Source organism: Syngnathoides biaculeatus, chromosome 7 (assembly GCF_019802595.1).
Source record: "Syngnathoides biaculeatus isolate LvHL_M chromosome 7, ASM1980259v1, whole genome shotgun sequence".
Classification (NCBI taxonomy): domain Eukaryota; kingdom Metazoa; phylum Chordata; class Actinopteri; order Syngnathiformes; family Syngnathidae; genus Syngnathoides; species Syngnathoides biaculeatus.
The window spans coordinates 8,459,135-8,477,795 of record NC_084646.1 but is presented as its reverse complement, the minus strand read 5'-3'; the positions used below and the strand labels follow the sequence as shown (position 1 = coordinate 8,477,795).

Sequence of the window (18,661 nt, the reverse complement as noted above, 5' to 3'; positions counted from 1 at the left end):
CGTTTGAATATGTTGGAATTTTGAAAATTGTTTTTGTTTACACACATTGTCTGACATGGTAGGCTAGTACAATAAATTCTCAAAAGTGCGTTCAGGGGAACAAACATTTGCAACATTTACATCAAATACGGATGAACAAACAACGACGCTTGCACCTATTCATACAGCTGATTTTAAAAAAAATCCAGTCTAGTAAATTTTTCTCTTTTCATTTTCAAAGCTCAGTTTAATTGTATTTAGCTTTTAGGTATAATACATTATTCTATCAATCTTGTCAAACAGTTTTTAAAACATTATCAAAAGCAGATTTTTTTTCATGTAACTTATGTCGAGTACAATAATTGTAGCATTGCTTAAGCCCATTTTTTTCCCCTATATTTAAGTGCAGTGTATATTACAATAATATACTTTTTAGGAACAAAAATCACTTTTGATAAGCACTTGGACATACTCTATTTACTTAATTTAGTTGAAGAGAAGTATTTTTAGGTGGCACTTGATGTAAAAAGTGAGAACCACTGGCCTAGCACATATTTCATGTATATTGAAATGATGCAAAATTTTTGGAAAACCCTGTGATTATTCATCCAAGGAGACATTTTATCGAAAACGTGACGGCACATCATAGGCATACATACACATGGCCACATGGGAATCGTTTTAAATAATAAGAGAAAACCTCCTCCTTTGTTACAAAACAGAAAATGTGTGCTGCCCATTTAGATGAAACAGAATGGTAGAAAGTAGATGTTCCCCCACGTTGGTGATGTGAGGGTCTCATCACATCATCATCCTATCAAGTGTACAATTTTTTGGAACAGATATTTGCTTACCATGATGGAAGTGAGGTCCTCGCTCTCAAAGCGGTTGATGGCCAGCTCCATGGACTTGTACAGAGCGGCTGAGACCCTCTGAGTGATGAGCCTGTTCAGGTCAATGGAGCGGCCGAGGAGCTGCGAGACGTCGACATGTAATTTAGCGATGAAAATGCTATGGACCATTACGTGTTCGTAGACAATAGGTGCCAGAACAGTGAATGAACAATGCTGAATTGAATAGAAAACAATGACACAAACATGCGGTCCCAACAGATAAATAGGTTTAGTTTTGTTTTTGATGTACTTTAAAAAAAAAAAAAAAACTTGCAGAGAATAAATTGAATAGTTTTGCAAAGATCGCAAGAATGTCCAGTGCCGGAGATGCCACGTCTAAAGGGATAAAATTAGTTACATAACCTCCATTACTTGGTTTGTGGAAGAGGTATGGACAATAAAATGTTACACTGGGTTGTCTTTAAGTAATTTCATCAAACATTTGCACATTAAGCATTTCACCATCTATTTAATCTAAGTAACAGGAACGTCAATAATGAGCCAGTCCCTACATGATCACGATAATGATGTCTCAGGATTTGAGATTAACAATTCCTCGAAATGGCGACCTTTTTGTACCCCCCAACTTGTGCGATTAGGTTTCATCTTCAAACCATTTACCTTGTTTTCCCGAACAGCTTTGCCTTGGTCATTCTCATTTTATTTTTTATATTCATATAGTTGTAGGTACCTGGACATGGCGCTGCTTCAGCAGGGTCTCATAGCGGTTGGAGGCCGGCCACGGAATGTTGGCCCCTTGGCTCTTACAGTCAGCCCGCAAACGTTTGTCCAGCAGGAGGCTAGAAGGAATCAAACACTTCTTAATCAATGGACCACAATGAGAGAGAAGTGGAGGGGAATGATGAGGAGCCAGAACACTGCTGCCAAGTACTGGCACTGAAAAAGATCCCGTTGAAAACAGATAAAAACAAAGTGCTACCTTGACTAAAGAGTTGGATTTGTTCTGCGAATTTGTAACTCAATTTACTTGTACAGTGACTATGACGAATATTTATTTTTTAAAAAACAGTATTCTTGCTCCATGAAGTAAATGTGTTCAAGATACCTTCCAGCAAGGATTTTGTAGTAGGCAAATATCTGGTCAGCAAGCTTGTAAACAAATTGGTCGAAGCAAAGGTTCACCTGGAAGAACACAAAATGAAGAAAGAACGGAAAAAAAAATAACAGCAAATCCCCATCGTTGGATTAGTTGACCACAAACAGATGCAATGGGAAATTCATTACCTCAGCCTCGATTTCATCATAGAGGAACTGTTTCTTGAACTTGGTCAGGGCATAGTGTGCGCTGTCGTTGTACAAATCCAAGGGATACAGCACATACCTAAAATAGAATAAGCTAAGTTTGTAAGTGTGCCTTCTATGAAATAGTCAATAAAGACATCTTTGCATCTTGAAGCTGTCAAATAACTCAGAGACAAAGCAAAAAAAAAAAAAACATGTATGGGGGCTCACTCCATCATGGAAGATTCCTTGGTCTCCAGAATGTGATCTGTGAGGATCCACGGCATGGACATCTCAATGGGGAACTGGATCCTGCGGCCCATGGTCAGCTCCAAGAAGAACTCCCTGAACCACAGCTGGGAGAGGTCACAGCAGTGCTGCAAGGTTTCTACAAAGATGCGGACAAGAGCGAGAGAGTTATAAATGACAAGTGCCGGGATACTTCCTAGCGCTAGATAGAAAGTGAGTGATTACTGTTGACCTGAACTGAAAAAACAACCAAAACAATACAACAAAGAGGCGCATCTGTGTCATGTATTTGAGCAAGAGAAAAGTCACCAAACGAGCCAGTCCATCAAAGAAAATGCCAAGTATGCCTGAATTTCCACGACATCTATTTTTTGAATAATTTACCTGTTGAAATGTAAATAAAATCAGCTGCCTCTGTGCCGTGCAATTTACTTATGTAACATCTTCTTTCCGACTGGCACGGCACACACTCAAACTTCAACTGTAAAGTAGGCCAAAAATCATAATTCAAGCCATTTTTGCTGTTTTCTCAATCGCTCTGCCTGAGTCAAATCACACAGAAGTGTTTGTTTACTCGTGACGGTCTCTCATGACACTGAAAAGGTCTATGGAGTGCCTTGTGGCGGCTCACCGCTGAAATTTAGCAGGTGGGTGTAAAAGAAGGACTCGCGATGAAACCTCTCGATGTCCAGGATGGTCGGGCCCTCCAGACTACTCCGCAGGGTCTTTTTGGAGCCACTTTTGTCGGCGATGAGGGACTCCAACATGGTCCTCACCATGTAAAGCTTCGACATGAGTTAAGCGGATGGTGAACACATTAGCTTGGCCAAAATGAGGGGTGGGTCATGCACGTGGGCAAGGAAATGTCACCTGAGTGCTGGAGGGTCCCACGGCTCGTCGTGGGACCTTGATGTCGAATCCACCCTTGGGGTCCTTTTCCCCGCGGAGGGCCGGGTCGTTGTGCGGCTCACGGCCCGTCTCCCAGTCGCACACAGTCTTACGGATGGCCTGGAGGACGCTGGTGAGCGGAGCAGAAACAATGTTAGGGATTGTATTTTACATTGGGACATATATCTCATCTTCAATGGTGCAAAAGCTTTTGAAATTCTTTATTTTTGCACCTCTGGATGACGTTCTTCTTCTTCTTGATGGCCTGGCGGAGCGGGTCGCGCAGAGTCACCTGCGAGAAGTCCTGCAAGGCCGAGTATATGGTGTGGCGGATGGCGTGATTGAACACGCTCTCCATGCGGCCCATCAGCACCTGCAGGCCCTTTATCATGGCGATCACCTGCCAGAGGTAAGCACCCAATACAACCATTTCATGAGGCTCGCCATTAAAAGGCGCCAGAGCACTTCCAGGTGGAAGAAAAGGAAATGACTACCAGTATCTTCAAATGAAAAATAATGACAAATGTTTGTGGTTGCTCCGCTAAAACCCCAAAATATTTTGGTGTCTTTTCAATTTTCTCCAAGAAAAGCAGAATTTAACTGAGTGGCCCTTATGGGTGAAGAGGATAAATCGAGTGGATGTCAAATGCTATTATCGGGTTTGTGGAAGGCATTTTATAACTGGTACTGAAAAATATTTGGTTGGGATCTCACAGTACCTGAGCAAATAAAACAAAGCTGTTAGGTAATGTCAGGTCTAGAAAGTGCCAACTATTTTTAGCGTCAAAAGATCTTGTCAGTCTTGTAATGTAGCTAGTTAAAAATATTTTGTTTCTGTATTTAAGAATTTTATACATCTACTTTAATTTACCTTCCAGAAACTTCACTTTTACTCCACTAAATTCCCCAAATAAAATGTAAGCTTTTTTTCCCCTCATGCATTTTCCCTAACCTCCTTTTGTTAATGGTTGCCAAATAATAAAACCAGAAGAAGAATTTTGTTGACATCAAATTTAAATTAGCAAAATACAAAATTCTAAACAAGCACCAGTTTAAAAATACTTTTAGGTCCAATACTTGTCATATAAAAGTGCAGCAAATATCAGAGATACTTTTATTCATGTACTGGGAACAGGTAGCTTTAACTTCCACCAGTTATTTTATGTAATAGGTATACTTGTGTAAAAGTTTCAGGTGCTTTATGTAAAACTGTTTAAATGTAAATTACAGCCCGTGTTACAGCTCTCGAGAAAGCAATTTTCCTCACGTGACATCTTTTAGATCGACATTTCACACGAGTGAAGTACAGCACCGTGGTAGACAAAAAAAGCATTTAAAAAAAAACCAATCGGGTAATTTTGCTACTTTTCTCACTCGCTTGGCTTTGATCAAATGACATCGTGACGGGTTTGTTTCCTAGTCGTGCCATCAACACTACTGCGACCCAGAAGTACACGTGATTTTGTCGTGGCATCATCTCAATGAAAAGGTCCGTCTGTATTGGCCCACCTCCACCAGGGCAAACTTCTCCTCGCTGGTGTAGTTGTATCTGGTGGCCCGCTCGTATTCCTCGGCATTGTCGGGACACTCCTTGTTGGAGTATTTGTCAGTGGGATGAACCAGTTTCCAGGAATACTGCAGAGAAAAAGGGTTGTCGAGCTGTTAGAATTACAGGAAAGTCGTTTGTATGCTGATGCACCTCCGATATTACGGCTTGTTAAGCGATGAAAAGGACATCTCAGTGTAAAAAGGTACCGTGTTTTTCAGTTTTAATCTTCATTGTTCCCAAAAAACTGTGTATACAGTATTCCTGTGATCATAGTTGCATGCTCCGTTTGTATGTGTTGCTGCTCCATATGTGGTAAAGTAACGTTTGTTAACAATTACTGTTAATATTCAAGGCATTTTTCATTATGTTAGCATTAAGTGAGTGGACATTTTTTTTTAAGATGACATGTAAAGGATTTTAACATTTGGCAAGCTTTCCTCTTATTTGAAGAACTGTGCCAGTGAGTGTCTTCATTTCCTCAGAGTGATGTTATATAATCATCTCCAATTTATTGAGAATGAAGGAGTGATGCCAGGTGATAAGGAATATGTTTGAAAAATGTTCTAAGTTTTATTTAAAGCATGTACAATGTGTAAAAACTATCCTTTTTGTATGATCTCTACCCCCATGATAAAATTTGTATGTTTTTTTTTGTTGTTTTTTTTTTACTTTACATAATTTGGTTCTACTTTATGAGACTCACCACTTCCATGACGTGAGCACTCCATTGCGATAGGAGCTGCATGCCTTGCAGGGCCAAGTCAAACAGCTTCCTGTACTCCATATCAGTCTTCTGGGCCTCTTGACGCCCCGACCCGGTCACCACCTAAGGATGATTACATACATTCATATATGTCAAACAACTGTATGTACAGGAACCAACTTAAGACATCTGGATTCCCTGGGAGAAAAACAGCCCGTAAAATCTTGTGTATATGCCCCATAGCTCCTCTCACTAGGACAAGGAATACATGTTTAAGTTCATCAAGTTGTGTTTTGCGCTGCCACTGGATCTCAAAGACAGGTTGGGTTAGGTCAGGTTGACCAGCTCCCACCAATCAATAAATCTCCCCACAATGCAACACCTACCTCGCTGTTGCTGTAGCGGGCGAGCTCAGAGATGAAGCGCATGTGATCCTCGCGGATCTGGATCATCTGTTCACAGATGTTGTACTGGGGGCTGCTGGATATGGATGTGCACGTCCACCTAGGGGGGGAAAAGGAAAGTTGTGTCAGTTACAGAAAGACAGCAGAATGGAAGACAAAAAAGGATATATGGACATATGACTAAAACCAACAGAAGCAATAAGACACAGTTACAAATACGGCCCATGTGCCAGTTTGAAATTAGACTTGTGTAAAGGTGAGACAGAAATCATTCCATTGCTTCAACTCTGAATGGCTACATGTGTGCACTCTCCTCTCACCTGGATTTGTTTTCCTCAAAGTGAGCGCTGGTCTTGATGTACCTGGACAACTCAATCTGCATGTCGCCGAAAAGGGGAACCACTTGCAGTTGCTGCCAACGACACGAGGAAAGTGAAACAATCGCGTTTAGGGAGCGCAAATGCTAAGAGCATGCAGGAAAATTAAAAGGGAAAACTCATGTTGAAACTCAAAAAAATAAAAATACCTGACTGATATCCCAAGTCACGATACCACAATATAACGCAATATGATATTGGTACCTTTGCAATTTATTTGTTCCATGACAATGCATACCTTAAAAAACTTGTCAATCTTGGTCAGGTTAATCCTCTTCTTGGCATCCAGCTTGTAGATGTTGCTGCTGTTTCCATCCATGAGATACAAGCCAAAGCCCATGACCTGGTTGGACGGCGGGGTGGGGGGGGGGTTCAGTATCTCACACTCACAATACACTGGAGTAAAATTCTTTTCTGTTGAGCTGGCCAGGACAACTCACTTTGAGCAGCATGTGCTTATCGCTCGGGGTCAGGTACATCTTGTTGTCGTAATAATCCACGCACAGGTTGACGATGTCGGCCAGCAGCTCCTCGTAGCCGTTGATCACCTCCAGCTGCTGCTGCAACGACTGCGTGTGGACACGCATCGATCATAAACAAAAAGAAATGGGAAGCTAAGAAATATTCCAAATTGAAAACTCTCAAATGGAACTTCATAGAATCGACTGGGAATTGAGGATAATTTAATGGAAGGGTATCATAGTCAAGTATTGACATACAAAAAATGGTTTTGTCATAAGCAGACGTTTTTTTTTACTATCTCAGCTTAACGATTGTCTATAAGATAGCCAGCCATTAGCAAATTTGCATTTAGAGAAATACCCGAGTTGTGGTCATTGGAACAACAACCCCTGCAAAGCTTTGAGGCATCGAGCTTTTTTTCTGTATTCGAATTATTTGAGTTATTATTTCAGCCATCGACGGATACTAAATCCAAAGTTTGGGCATTTGAAAGTCAATGTACAACCATACCTGCGTGAAATGTTTGTTTTTTTAAATAAAGGATTATGTTAAAATGTAGAACACAATTGAATTACATCTTAAAATGACCGACATTCTGTAAATTCTTGGTGCATGCTCACAAACTCTCGTGAACTTCTATGGAGAGTTTCCAACTTTGAATATTGCCTTATTCTGCCACCTCAATGGAGGCTGAACACTATTGATGCCACTTGTTGTCTTGGAGGCCAACCTGAGTGATTTTGTTGTGGTTTGCCAAGAACATGGACAAGTTCTGGGATTCCTGGATGGATGAGGGCTCAGACATTTTTCGTAGAAACTGAGCAGCACTGGAAGACAACAAGGAAGCAGGGTTTGGTTTTGATCCAAAATCTTTCAAAAAAAACTTTAAAAAAACCTGTGAGTAATAAACATTTATTCCAAAATAGTGTTTTGAAAAAGTTGTTTTATATAGGAAATCAAATATTACATCTAGTAGTTTTAGACAACCATCACATGCTTTATTGTTATGATTTTGTTATGACTACCAGATGCTTGCGTAATGCTTGGAGCAGCTGGACATAGATAATTGTTTCGTTCCGCTGCCACTCAAGCTGGGTGAAAACTCTTTAGACTTGTACCTTTTTCTCCCTTTGCGAAATTTTTTTTTTTGTAATTAAAAAAAAAAAAAAACAACCAGGGAAAGATTGCATCCTCACATCCTCACTTATTCTGTCAGAAAAATATTTGCCAAAACAATAACTAATTTGTCCAGACATTTTTTTTAGTTTAGGTCTAAATCCAGACTTAAACATACAAGATATGACTATTTTGTTTTTTAAAAAAAAAACAGTTTTGTCAAAGATTTAAAAAAATTCCTCTATCATAAATATTAACAGTTGAGATATAGACTTGCTCTACTTTATTAAAGTATTTTAAATTCTATGTAATTTAGGTGTAGATCTAGAAATTTTTTTGTTTTGCTTTGTTGTTCAATTCATATTTTTGGAAGTAAGAAGACATTTTAAGTGCAAATTCAGACTTCTTAAACGCTGACTAATATTTAGAAATCATAAAATTGACAATTACTTTTTAATGCCATTTCATCTGTTTGAAATGTTCCCATATTTAGGTGCAGACCCGGCCCTTTCTTGTATGTAGGATTGTTGGTCGTTCTCACCGCTTGTAAGCCGAGTGGTCGTTCTTGACGCTGCACTTCATGTTCTTGAGCTCGTCGAGCACGGCAAACATGTTGATGAACTTCCCCAGGGTCAGCAGGTACGCCTCGGACACAAAGTCCTTGCGTCGCTCGGTGTGACACAGCCGGCGCACCTCCCCGCAGAAGCGGTCGATGGCGGTGCGCTGAAAGAAAGAAAAGGTACCGTAATTCCCGGCCTACAGAGCGCACCTGGTGATAAGCCTCACCCTGTACAGGAAATACCATTTGGTACATACATACATCACCGCTATGTAAAAGCTGCAAGTACCCAGATTGAAACAAGATATTTACAAAGAAAGACGGTACACAGAGAGTTTAATGCTAGTACCGCCGTGCTTACACTCACACTACCGCCGTCGCACTAATGCTAACACTAGCAGCGCACTAACAGAGCCAGTTTATAAAAAAAAAAAAAAAAAAAAAAAAAAAAAAAACATACTGGTAAAAATCACTGAGAAACGGCAGTAACACACTAGCGCAACGCTAACAGGGCCGGACCGGTAAAAGTCACTTCCTCGGCACATACTGTATATTCCACCGATCTCACTTAACCTTTTTCGCTCAAGTACCCCCCTTGCGGCAGTTAGATAAAAAAATGCACAAATTAGCCACATCACTGCATAAACCGCAGGGTTGAAAGCGTGTGGAAAGAAGTCGCAGTTTATAAGAAGGAAATTATGGTAATAATTCAGCTTTGTACAGTCTAACACAGTGAAGCTTCATTTATCACTGATGATATGTTCCAGACTCACCTGGAATAAGTGAAAATCTGCTATATAGCGATTAGACCATAAAGGGAGGGAAGTCATTTATTTTGGCATTTGTGTGTTTGACCACCCTATAAAGTCACAGATACTACAGTAGAACATTCACATCGAGTGCGACAAAAAAAAAATACCTCCACCTCACAAGTACGTTATAGTGTTTAATGATACAAAATCCATTCTTATCCAATTACTCAATAAGTAACACGTTGAATACTCTGTTCTGAAAAGATTCGAGTTGCAGTCCTAGTTCATTTGCAGTGTGTACCTGAAAGTACATGAAGTTCATCAACTTGGTGACTTCAGGCTCCAGCACCTCCACCGTCTTTTCGTAGATCTCCACTCGGTTGGGCTGCTCATTGCATTTCACCTGCACCGGGAGAGCAGTTAGTGAGTAAACGCGGTGCGATGATCAAGACTAGTGCCGATTACCTGGGGTATTGCACGTGAGCAGCTCCTCCAGGTGTACAGCATGACCGCGTACTCCTGGCCCTCCTCCAGCATCTCATTCTACAGCCACAAACATAAATGAATAAATACACTGTGAAGCCTATCGTCAAGACGCAAAATACTCTCATTGGAAACTTCATGAGGTTCATCATTTGCCTTGAATCCCTCACAACAGACTAGTTTCAATGAGTCTCGTGCAAAAATATCAAGTGTTTTTTTTTTAAATTGCAAATTAAAAAAAAAAAAAAAGACTACAGTGGTACCTCAGTTTTTGAACATCTCTTTTCGTACAAATTGGTTTTCGAATGAAAATTGAGATTTTTTTTGCTTTTTACGCACTTTCTGTGCAAATAAAAAAAAAACAATGTGTCTGTTTTCCCCCCCTCATTATTGCCTGTTTAAAGTTATTCTGCACTTTTGCTAATAAAAAAGGTTTACAAGGCTGGGGGCCGAGTCGCTACAGATACGGCAATGCACTCCCAGCCTACCATACTCTACTACTAAAGCATACATTTTAAGCAAAAAATAAATATATTCCTTAAATGATTTAATTATATAAAGTATTTAAACTATACATGTATTTCTACTATGCAGTTTATTATTAGAAAAGCTTTAAAAAAATGCTAAAAAAAAAAACCTAGTTTTTAGGCTTGGAACGTAATAGTTAATTTACCATTCATTGTGATGGGAAAACGAGCTTTGGTTTTCGAACCCTTCTGTTTTCAACCAGACTTCTGGAAAGGATTGTGCTCGAGAACTGAGGCACCACTGTACTTAAATTATCGCGTAACAATGTTGCGTAACTGTTACAAGTGTCTACATGTCTGTTATCTATGTAGCACTTTCCTAAAAAGAAGAAAACTATTCATGTTGGACTTTCCTGTAAAGCAAAGCAAATTTGGTACATTTCATACACAAGGTACTTCAATGCGCTTTGCAAGATTAAAAGCATTTGCATACAAAGAAATAAAACATTCAAAACAGGGGGATAGAAACAAAAAATAACAATGAAGACCAAATATCGATGCTGCATGTTCCTAAAAATAAAAACTACTGATGTTGTGGTTGCCAAACAAGACAATGCGTTATCAGTGAAGGACTTTCCAAATAAGAAGACAAAAGTACTGGTGTTGAACTTTTAAGAAGGCAAACTATCGATGTTGACTTCCCTAAAAATAACACAAACTGACAGTGATGAACTTTTCAGATTATTATGCTATCTTGATACAGTTGTATAAACAATGTACTTAATGATGTGTTCAGTCGCTGCGCTGTCTCCCCCCCAACACACACACACACACTCCAAAAAGCATCGGGCATGCGTGACTCATTTACTCTCAGTAGGTGGCAGGGAAACTGGAGAGAGCAAGGGGTGGCAGTGCTGCTTCCAAACAAAGTGCCGTTTGATTCCAAAACCCAGCTATGACCCCATCCCCCCCCGGCCTTCCAATTTGACACAAAACCTTTTGAGACCTGCCAAAATGCCCCCTGGCATACACTTGTCCTCAGAAAACTGCAACTTAGCGTTAATATTCACATTTGTCCCATATTTGAATTGATGTGATCGGTGTAAAAATGACTCCTAAAAACACTCCGTGTACAAGTTCCATTATTCCCTATGGGTGGGGTGGGGACGATAAATTCAAACATGGTTTCGAAGGAGTGAGGTAGCTCACCATGCTGGAGTGGACGGTGGCTTGCTCGATGTATCTAGCGATGCCCGTGACGAAGGCGTTGCGGTCTTCAAAGTTGGTGTTGAAGTTGGGCTAGAACAGAAAAGGAAAGAAGAGGTCCATGAGACGTGTAAGCTGCCAATGCCTTCAAAGCACCGAGCTACATTACTACAACCTAGAATTCTAATATTTGGTCCATGAACAAACACTCTATACTCTTCATTTTGTAGTGTTTCTCTTGACTGTGATTTTTTTTTTTTTTTTTTTTTGGGGGGGGGGGGTCCAATTAGATTTCAGAATTCGTCCTCACAGGGCCAGAGTGGTAGCACAAGATGATGTCAGCATTGTGCTGTCCAGTGATTGGTTGGCCAGTGCAAAACTTGATACCCTTAACAAGTGAAACAGGATTGTAGCTATCTCCAGACATTAATAAATTGAATAATTGTCATATCTGGTGCATGTGTTGCATTTAATATTTGTTGTTTATGTCGTGCTATAAAATAAATAAAAGCCCTGTTGCAACTAGCAAAACATCTGCAAAAAAAGTATGCCCTACTTCCAAAAGGGTTTGCAAGTCCCTACAGATGTCACAAGATGGTGGCAAAAAAAATTCGGGGTGCTAAATGAACCTCCTCAACTCACTTCAAACCAGTTTCCAAATACTGCTACGTAAAAATGAGTACCGTAATTTCCGGCCTATAAGCCGCAACTTTTTTCACACGCTTTCAACCCTGCGGTTAAAGCTGTGATGCGGCTAATTTGTGCATTTTTTCATAACGGCCGCAAGGGGGCACTCGAGCAGAAAAGGTAAGAATGAGACCGAATATATGTGCTGAGGAAGTGACTTTTACCGGTCCGGCCATGTTAGCGCTGCGCTAGCATGCTACTGCCGTGTCTCTGATTTTTACCAGTATGTTTTTTTTAACCGCCCATTAGCGCGGCACGAGAGTTAGCGTTAGCACGCGCGGCAGTGCTAGTGTTAACATTAGCGGAGTGGAGCTAGCGTTGGCGTTAGCATTAAACTCTCTGTGTCTTGAGCCTATGTACCAAATGGTATTTCCTTTACAAATGTGAGGCTTATAACCAGGTCCGCTTTGTAGGCCGGGAATTACGGTAAATGGTAAAGACCTTTGGACACTGACCTGGTACATGACCGAGGAGGGCAGGGGCTCGATGCATGGCTGCTGGTCGGGCAGCGGCAACTCCTCCAGAAGGTCCACGTTGGAGAGCGCATCTTCTAAGGTGACCGTGGTGGTCATTCTGCAGGTAAGCATAACACAGACACACACAAAAAGACATATTTACTAATTTTGATGCACACGTCACTCAGCAAACCGTACCCTGCCTATTTAATGCCTCGCGCACTCAAAAAGTCGCAGACACTACAATGTAGAATGTGAGGATGACGACCCCCAGTAGACAAGAATAATATTTGGACCTTGCATGCACTTTCTTTTGGTATTACGTGGTGGTACTGTCTAGCTATACAAAAACAATTTTTGTCCAATTACTCAATTGGATAATTAAAAGAATAGTTTTAAAAATATTCGATAGCTATAGTCTTAATATAAAGAACATTTTATAAAGAGAAAAAAAATGTAATCTTGACAAGAAATAAAATATTTTGTTGAATAAAAGACAATCGTACAAGATTTAAATAGTATTTTTTTCAAAATAAAAGTCAAAGTTTGATGGGACGAGAAAGTCACACTTTAAATAAATTTAAAAAAACTAATGAATAAAATAAACAATAAAATAATAATAAAATTTTTAAAAAATAATTTTATGCTAATATAGTTTTTATTCTGGAAAAGATTATCCTTCAAAAGTACAGGCCTGTACTGTTGAAAAAGTATATTTTTTTTAATTTAAAAAAAGACTATTCTTGCAGGTATATCAAATTTATATGATACGTCACACCCCTATCAGACATCACAAACTTGCAAAATTTTTTTTTTTTTTTTTTTAAACCTGGCTAACATACGAACGAGTAATTGGCTAAGATCCTTATTTCCTCCATGTAGGTATGCAACGCTTTAAATTGAAAAAATACAACATGCTCACGCATTGCCAATTATTTTATGGAGGTTAGACCCCCCTGGTGTGAGAACCACTGGTCTAGAACAACAACAAACAAATTTGTGTAGCATTGTGGTTCGTCACATTGATGCTGACTGCTTACTTTCCCTGATAGCGAACAATCAGCGAGTCAAACAAAGAATGTCGGGCCCAAAAGGTCACAGGAGGACATCAAAGTTGGCCAGTTTGACTGGTAAAAGCATATTCGCTTTACTACATACAATCCATACCTACATAGAATGTGAACTATGAAATATATTAATGGAAGGGCGTATACAGTACCAATAAATACAACTATGCATGGGAACCATAGCAAGAATATAAAACACACAAATGAGTATAACTCTCGCTTTATAACTTGGGGTAAAAAAAAAAGTAAGTTACATTTTTATTTTAAAAATGTAAAAATGAAAAAAATGATCAAACGTTTTTTTATTAAATATACGCTTTTGTTGTTTGGATTTACAAAGACCTAAAATGAAATATGCAGTTGCTTAAATTGATACAATGCATTTAAAAAATTGAAAAAAAATAAATAAAATGTAAAAATATATAAATTGTATTATGCTCTACTTGTTTAAAGTTATTTTCCTCTATTTATTACACATCCTTGAATTTTAGACTTTGCAAAGACCCACAATGATCACACATCAAAGTTTCGGCAATCTTACTTGCAGCAAGACAGGGAAGTGCAACTCAAAACACTCGGGATGCAAAGGAACCACTTCCGCCGAGCTATTTAAGACCTTTTTCAAAGTGCTTAGAAAGCATTCATCTTGATCTCAACCGTACAGAAATTAAGAAAATCTGCCGCAGAACACAATGTTGGTTACACAAGTTAAGAAGAGAAAGAGTCACCCCAAAGATTCTGTTCCACAAACAAAATATGCCAAAGGTTGCCAGTTAACATCACCAAAAGATCCTGTGGAGAATTCCCCATTTCAAAAAGAGACTCCTTTACAAAGCAGTTTTGAATACACAAGACAAGAATGCAGGTTTAAAAAAAAAAAAAAAGAAGAAGAAAGGGTAACCTCAAAGTGTCACATCTGATAAAAGAGACGAGCTAGAGAGGTTTCACTCCTGCCACTGCACGGTAAGAGGCTTATTACTTAGGGTGGCCTAAAGCGGGTGACGCGGGCAGTGCCATGCACAGAAGCGGGTAACCGCCCACCGTTTCACGCCTCCTCAACTGTGTAAACCTCTTTTCATCTCTTTGTGACATCGCTGAAAGCATGGCGAGTCACATTTTGAAAAAAACATTCAAGTGTAAAAATACATTAAGCGCCGTGTAATAAACCTAAAATAAAGCAAAACTACTCATTCTGAACAGGACAGCGCATTTGACGTGACAGTGCTTTCTCTTTATGAGCGCATGATCCTTTTCCTCTTCTATAGGTATCGGCATCATTCAACTTCTCCAAAACAACTACGCCGCATTACAGAACTTCCTGACAGATGGCATTGAAAAGATTCACAGAGCCTTCATTGTACATTTCTGGTAAAACAAAAGAAAAAAATATAAAAAAATATACATATATATATTTTTTAAATGTAGTTGGGGACAAATGTGTTTAAAAAAAATGTGGTTTCTCCTGCCTTGTCCTTGTATTTTTTTTTTTTACAAAGATCAGAAATGAAAAATTGGGCAGAGGGTCAAATTAACGAGGTTTTAGGTTTTGAGAAAGAGATTAAAAGTGGATTAAGCGCCCTTATATTTTATATATATATATATATATATATATAGATGTACATTTTAGTTTCTCTTTATTGTATTTAAATTTCCAGACTTAAAATAAAACTCGGCAGGTTAAATTTCAGTTTAAAATGCAAAAATTTATTTTTTTTAATGTATTTTTAATTTATAAAGAGTAACTAGATAGATAGATAGATAGATAGATAGATAGATAGATAGATAGATAGATAGATAGATAGATAGATAGATAGATTTTTTTTTTTTAAATGTGGAATTAAAATCTAGATAAAACTTCTTTCACCGTCCTTGTTTTTTTTTTTTTTTTTTTACAAAGATCAGAAATGAAAAATTGGGCAGAGGGTCAAATTAACGAGGTTTTAGGTTTTGAGAAAGAGATTAAAAGTGGATTAAGCGCCCTTATATTTTATATATATATATATATATATATATAGATGTACATTTTAGTTTCTCTTTATTGTATTTAAATTTCCAGACTTAAAATAAAACTCGGCAGGTTAAATTTCAGTTTAAAATGCAAAAATTTATTTTTTTTAATGTATTTTTAATTTATAAAGAGTAACTAGATAGATAGATAGATAGATAGAGATAGATAGATAGATAGATAGATAGATGATAGATAGATAGATAGATAGATTTTTTTTTTTTAAATGTGGAATTAAAATCTAGATAAAACTTCTTTCACCGTCCTTGTTTTTTTTGTTTGTTTGTTCCTTTTGTCTTTGTCCCATATGTTTATAATTATTATTTAAATGTACATGAAACACCTGTGGATAAAACTCATACTTATATATGTAGATAGATCTTATTTTGAATTCTAAAAGAAGAAACTAACCACGCACATATTAACCGAAAACATTTGTTGTGTACAATAAATGAAACAAACATTTTGTGTCAGTGATATCCAAACTGCCCCTTCTTCTATTGAACAGTGGGGGGAACTGAAACCTTCAAATCACTTTTTAAGTACTTTTAGGTGTCACTTGTCACAGAGTTGCATGGGTGACTCAAGTGTTGTTTTGAGGCTACATTCAAGTGGTGATGGGGCCACAAAAACAGTAACGAAAAAAAAAAATAATAATAACTTCCACTACACTTAATGTGGTTTACAACACGCTGTCCTTCCATCGAATTAAAAAAAAAATGTAAATGTGAGCAAACGTTATTCATCTTTGTTTATCTTTCTTCTACTTGATGAAAATATAACGTTAACCTCGTGCTTTTATTATTTTTATTTTTCTACTGTACAGCACTTAATGTTTTTAATAGTTTTTCCCCCCTCTTTTCAAACGCAGTCAACGGGAGGGACATGCCCACGAACGCATCATCAACTACAGATAGGATTTTCCACGGCTTTTCTCCCCTGCTCACGGACAGGTGAACAAACAGTCATCCTTGTGTGCATAATATGGAATTAAAGACAACAAAACCAAACACGCCATGAATTTGAACAGAATTATCCATTTTGCCTTTGAAGTGAGAAAGTGACTGCCCCCAACATGTCGTTGCGGGTGAGCCTCCGCCGCAGCGGCCTCACCAATCCAGCCTCTAAAATAAAATTTAAAAAAAAAAACGTTTTTTTAACATTATAACACGCTTTAAGAAGGAATACCCCGGATAAATTGGCATATAAACTCCGTTTTGTGTTATCTTTGTGGGGAAAAAAAACTTTCCAGCAAGGCGGCGCTAGCGAGGACTACACCCAAAGTTTGCTAGCTTAACTTGGCCGTTTAATCAGTCCAAAACTCACCCGCCGACGAGAGTTGGTGGGCTAGCTACGGGAAAACCAGCGTCGACTAAGCCGACAGCAGCTCCATCCGGACGGGCACGCCGTCGGTTCCTCCGCCTCCACCTTTCCCGACAACGATAAAAGTCTTAATGTGACTTTATAGAGGAGTTTTCCGATGTGTCGTCGGAAGCTCGACTGCTTCCAGGCTCGGTTGTTGTGGCCACGAGGCGGAGCTCGAAGTTCCTGTTCCAGGCTTCCAACAGGGAAACCCGACAGGAAATGATAAAAGGCAACTGCGGGAGCGACTCCGCCCACAAGCCGTGAAAGGTGAGGCCGAAGGAATGTCCGGCAGGCTGCCGTCAGATACGAGGGCCACGCGGTGCGTGAACATGCTCACAACTCAAAATCTGAACTTGTTACTAACTATGGAAGTAAATCAGTGCCACCAGGATTTGAATTTGAAATGCCACAGAAAACAGGATTTGAATTTACAATGCCAGAGAAAACAGGATTTGGATTTTGAATGTAAAGTGATCACATTTTCGATAGTTGTTACAGTTCGCTGCCGGAAATTCAACCGGCGACAATTCACCGTCTGTGCCACCGAACACCCAGCCGATCGCAGTTACGTGACTAAGAAAGCGTAACTGGGATTGGCTGGTTTCATTTCAGACAGCGAATTGTAGCAACTATTGAAAATGTGATCGCTCTACATTTCCATTTCAAATCCTGTTTTCCGTGGCATTTCAAATCCAAATCCTGGTGGCACTAATTTACTTCCAGATGTTCCAAAATTCACAGGTACAATTGCTATTAATCCATTCTACCCCCTCCCAAAAAAAAAAAAAAAAATCTCAATAGAGCATATATATATTTTTTAAAAAACAAAAAAAGTTTTTGCTACATTTTCTCCTTCCCTTCAATGGATATTGTGCCACTCCTCCTGGTATGTGCACCTTGGCCAGCTGGCAACATGACAAACATAGAGCTATATAGATAGCACAGTGACTCTACAGTAAGATTAGTAATCTTTGCAGAGGTTTAAGAATAAATCCACAAGTATTGTCATATTGTCTGTCTACATGTGTTACTCCACAGTTTGTTTAAATATCTGTTACTTCCAGTGTTCTATTACCAACATCGATGCTATTCATTAGCATGTCTTTGGCGTTTCCCATTACCGTATACTCATACTTCATAGGGGAACGCTATTCGGTTGTTTTAAATACAGAACTTGTAGCTCTTTCTTCTATATTTCCTTTAAAAGCAAACATCAACTTGAAGCGTCCAATCAGAGCTTGAAGCCTTTTTTAATTTTGATTTGCTCGCTATCTGCCAAATTGCTGCCGTTATCTAGTGGCAGAGGATCCGACGCCAATACGGAATTCAAAATTTTGCTTGCAAAATAAGGCTTTAAAAAAAAAAGTCAAAATAATTATAATTTGACAAAGAGATGTCTCGTAACTTGAAAAAAATGGAATTTGCGACACTTGCAAGTCAAGATGACTCATTTTTACCCTACTGTACATACTGTATACCAAGTTTGAACTTCGGCCCAACTAGGGAAGCGACATACCAGAACCAGAAGATGGTCACACAGTGACAAAAAGACTTCATACTTCACTTTTGGTGACTCATAAGTGCCAAAAAGCCTCCAAGCTAAACACACTCCTGACTAATTCTTGATGAATACAACCATAATTCAAATATAAATTGACAGATCGTGTTAGCATCCAAAGAGCTCGGCTAGGCCATTCATCTGAGCAACTAAAAAGTCAAAGAATTAACCTTCAATGATTAAAATATTTTTTGA

The 18,661-nt window shown here is 38.8% G+C and overlaps 1 protein-coding gene across 3 annotated transcripts in view; it reads right to left on the bottom strand.

Moving 5' to 3' along the window:
- The window catches only part of cyfip1 (cytoplasmic FMR1 interacting protein 1), a 28,361-nt gene extending 11,228 nt beyond the window's left edge, over window positions 1–17,133 (bottom strand). Inside the window, exons 1-21 of one of the 3 annotated variants that reach the window (XM_061824020.1) lie at window positions 16,870–17,133; window positions 12,472–12,589; window positions 11,333–11,422; window positions 9,639–9,716; window positions 9,475–9,576; window positions 8,404–8,585; window positions 7,477–7,573; window positions 6,725–6,853; window positions 6,523–6,627; window positions 6,228–6,319; window positions 5,890–6,007; window positions 5,504–5,626; window positions 4,761–4,886; window positions 3,485–3,651; window positions 3,234–3,381; window positions 2,995–3,148; window positions 2,346–2,502; window positions 2,118–2,214; window positions 1,939–2,015; window positions 1,564–1,672; window positions 834–953 (exon numbers count right to left, since the gene is read on the bottom strand). In XM_061824020.1, the coding sequence (XP_061680004.1) occupies window positions 834–953; window positions 1,564–1,672; window positions 1,939–2,015; window positions 2,118–2,214; window positions 2,346–2,502; window positions 2,995–3,148; window positions 3,234–3,381; window positions 3,485–3,651; window positions 4,761–4,886; window positions 5,504–5,626; window positions 5,890–6,007; window positions 6,228–6,319; window positions 6,523–6,627; window positions 6,725–6,853; window positions 7,477–7,573; window positions 8,404–8,585; window positions 9,475–9,576; window positions 9,639–9,716; window positions 11,333–11,422; window positions 12,472–12,588 (2,388 nt within the window). In that variant the 5' untranslated portion in view covers window position 12,589; window positions 16,870–17,133. Of the gene's footprint in view, window positions 1–833; window positions 954–1,563; window positions 1,673–1,938; window positions 2,016–2,117; window positions 2,215–2,345; window positions 2,503–2,994; window positions 3,149–3,233; window positions 3,382–3,484; window positions 3,652–4,760; window positions 4,887–5,503; window positions 5,627–5,889; window positions 6,008–6,227; window positions 6,320–6,522; window positions 6,628–6,724; window positions 6,854–7,476; window positions 7,574–8,403; window positions 8,586–9,474; window positions 9,577–9,638; window positions 9,717–11,332; window positions 11,423–12,471; window positions 12,590–14,079; window positions 14,385–14,439; window positions 14,567–16,869 lie in introns of those variants that run through there. The other 2 variants (XM_061824021.1, XM_061824022.1) reach the window with 2 other exon arrangements.
- Window positions 17,134–18,661: the final 1,528 nt, after the last annotated feature.